General features: G+C 46.2%; 1 protein-coding gene across 2 annotated transcripts in view; it reads left to right on the forward strand.

The window, feature by feature from the left end:
* Window positions 1-2,500, forward strand: part of LOC119574402 (photoreceptor-specific nuclear receptor-like) — a 109,028-nt gene that overhangs the window by 104,901 nt on the left and 1,627 nt on the right. For both annotated transcript variants that reach the window (XM_037921625.1, XM_037921626.1), the window contains exons 7-8: window positions 1-258; window positions 1,744-2,012. The exon at window positions 1-258 is cut by the window's left edge. In XM_037921625.1, the coding sequence (XP_037777553.1) occupies window positions 1-258; window positions 1,744-2,012 (527 nt within the window). The remainder of the gene's footprint in view (window positions 259-1,743; window positions 2,013-2,500) is intronic.

Raw genomic sequence — 2,500 nt, forward strand, 5'->3', positions numbered from 1 at the left:
TCGCCTCCATCACGTCAGCGCCAGCGGCAGCAGCGGCGGCGGCGGCGGCCGGCGTCACGCATCCCCCACCTCCTCCGCCTCCTTCGTCCTCCACCTCCTCCTCCTCCTCCGGCAACTCCTCCTCCTCGTCGTCCTCCAGCAACAACAACAACAACAACAACCCGGCGACCATCAACCACATGTCGGGGGCGACCAACGGCGGCGCCCTCGTGGCCGGCCTGCGACCGCTCTCGCCCACCAAGGAGGAACACGACCATGGTGGGTTGGCACGGGGGCTGGCTTGGCACCCTGCGGGGGGCATGAGTGGGTTGGCACCCTGCGGGGGGCATGAGTGGGTTGGCACCCTGCGGGGGGCATAAGGGGTTGGCACTTTGGCACGAGTGGGTCGGCACCGGGGGGAGGGCGGGTTAGGAGATGGGTTAGCACCTGGGGGGGGGGGGGCACCGGGGAGATCGAGGGTGATGGTGGTGATGGTGATAACGATAAGCGTGTGATTGTGGCAATTATTATATCGTTAGTATTGCTGCTACAGATGGTAATGATGATAATAAATAATAAAGGTAATGATGAAAGTAAAGATAAAGATAATGATAATTATAATAATAATGATAATGATAATAATGAGAATAATAAAAATAATGAAGGTGGTGGTAATAATAATAATAATAGTGGTAATAATAATGATAGTAATAATCATAATTCTTTTCATATCTTTGATAATTCACCTGACTTAGAAGTATTTATACATAACAAGTCACCCGGTTGAATTGAAATTAATCATAATGGCAACAACGTAAGTGGGCGTGGCTTAATGAGATGTTAGCCAATCAGCTCACAGAACGACAAGGGAATACGATTGTTAAAAAAAAAAAAACTTTTTAAATTTTTATTTCACGCAATTAATGTACATTATATTTCGCATGGTATATTTTAAAGCCATCTTTTGTTTTCCTTCATGTATTTTTTTTTCTTCTTGGTAGCATGAATATTTTTTAATCAAAATCCTAAGAGTAGGGAAGCTTTACACATAACAGTATATACAAAAAAAGAAAAAAAATAGACACAAGAAAGAAAATTGGATTATTGTAATTATTATTTATATCACCATCATTATTTTCGCGTTGTTATTGTCTGTATCATTATCATTGTGATTATCATTCACTATTCATCGCTGTCGTTGTCATTGCTTTGTTTTGTTATTTTTGGGCAGGTAGTGATAAACATATCATTGCTGTAATGATAATCAACAACTTTATCATTTCATTACCTTTATTACCATCACCATCAACATCGTCATTATTATTACCATTACTACTACTACTACTTTTATTATAATTATAATTATTATTATTATTATTATTATTATTATTATTATTATTATTATTATCACTATTATCATTTTTTATAATTATTAGTTTTATTGTTATCATTCTCATTGGCATCAAAATCATTGTTTTTATTATCATTGCTATTACTGATAACAATTATTATGATTATTATTGTTGCTGCTGTCATTATTATTATGATATTGTGGTTACTCGTATTCTCTTTACTGCTATTACAAATTTCTCCTGTTTTTATGACAATAACAAGTATCATCGGTCGACATCAACACCCTTATCATTATACAAGATTTTCGGTATCCTCCTCACCATCTACCTAATAATTTCCGCCTCCGTCACAGCAGAGAAAGAACATTTAACGTTAACTAACATGCCCCCTCCCCCCCCTCTCTCCACGCAGGCGTCCGCAGCGTCGACTCCCCCGTGGACGTGACGGGGGGCGGGGCGGGGAGCGAGGACCCCCCGGGCACCGTGGCCCCGCACCTGCCGCCGCCCGTCTCCTCCTGCTCCTCCTCCTCCTCCTCCTCCGGCGCCTCCTACGTAGAACCCACGCCCCTGTGGGATCCCCTGCAGGAGTCCGTGCAGGAGACCGCGGCCAGACTGCTCTTCATGGCGGTCAAGTGGGCGAAGAACCTGCCGTCGTTCAGCAGTTTGCCCTTCAGAGACCAGGTGAGGATAAGGGGGGGAAGGGAAGGGAAGGGAGAGGGGACAAACAAGGGGTGGGGGGAGGGAGAGGGAGAGAGGAAAGAAGAGATGATGGGGTGGGGGGGAGGGAGAGGGAGAGAGGAAAGAAGAGATGATGGGGTGGGGGGAGGGAGAGGGAGAGGGGAAAGAAGAGGTGATGGGGTGGGGGGAGGGAGAGGGAGAGAGGAAAGAAGAGATGATGGGGTGGGGGAGAGGTGGGGGGTTAGGAGAGAGGAAGGGGAGGGGGCGGGAACGGGGGATATAGAGGAGAGAGAAAGGGAGAAAGGGAAATGAGAGAAGGAGAGAGAGGGAAGGAAATAGGGAAAGGAAAGAGGGAAAGAAAGAGAGGGGAAGGGAAGGAGAGAGGATGAGAGACGCGTGAGAAGGAGAGAGGATGAGAGAGGGGGAAGAGGGAGAGAGGATGAAAGACGCGTGAGAGGGAGAGATGGTGAGAGAGGGGGAAGAGAGAGAAG

This window comes from Penaeus monodon, chromosome 6 (genome assembly GCF_015228065.2).
Source record: "Penaeus monodon isolate SGIC_2016 chromosome 6, NSTDA_Pmon_1, whole genome shotgun sequence".
Taxonomy (NCBI): Eukaryota; Metazoa; Arthropoda; class Malacostraca; order Decapoda; family Penaeidae; genus Penaeus; species Penaeus monodon.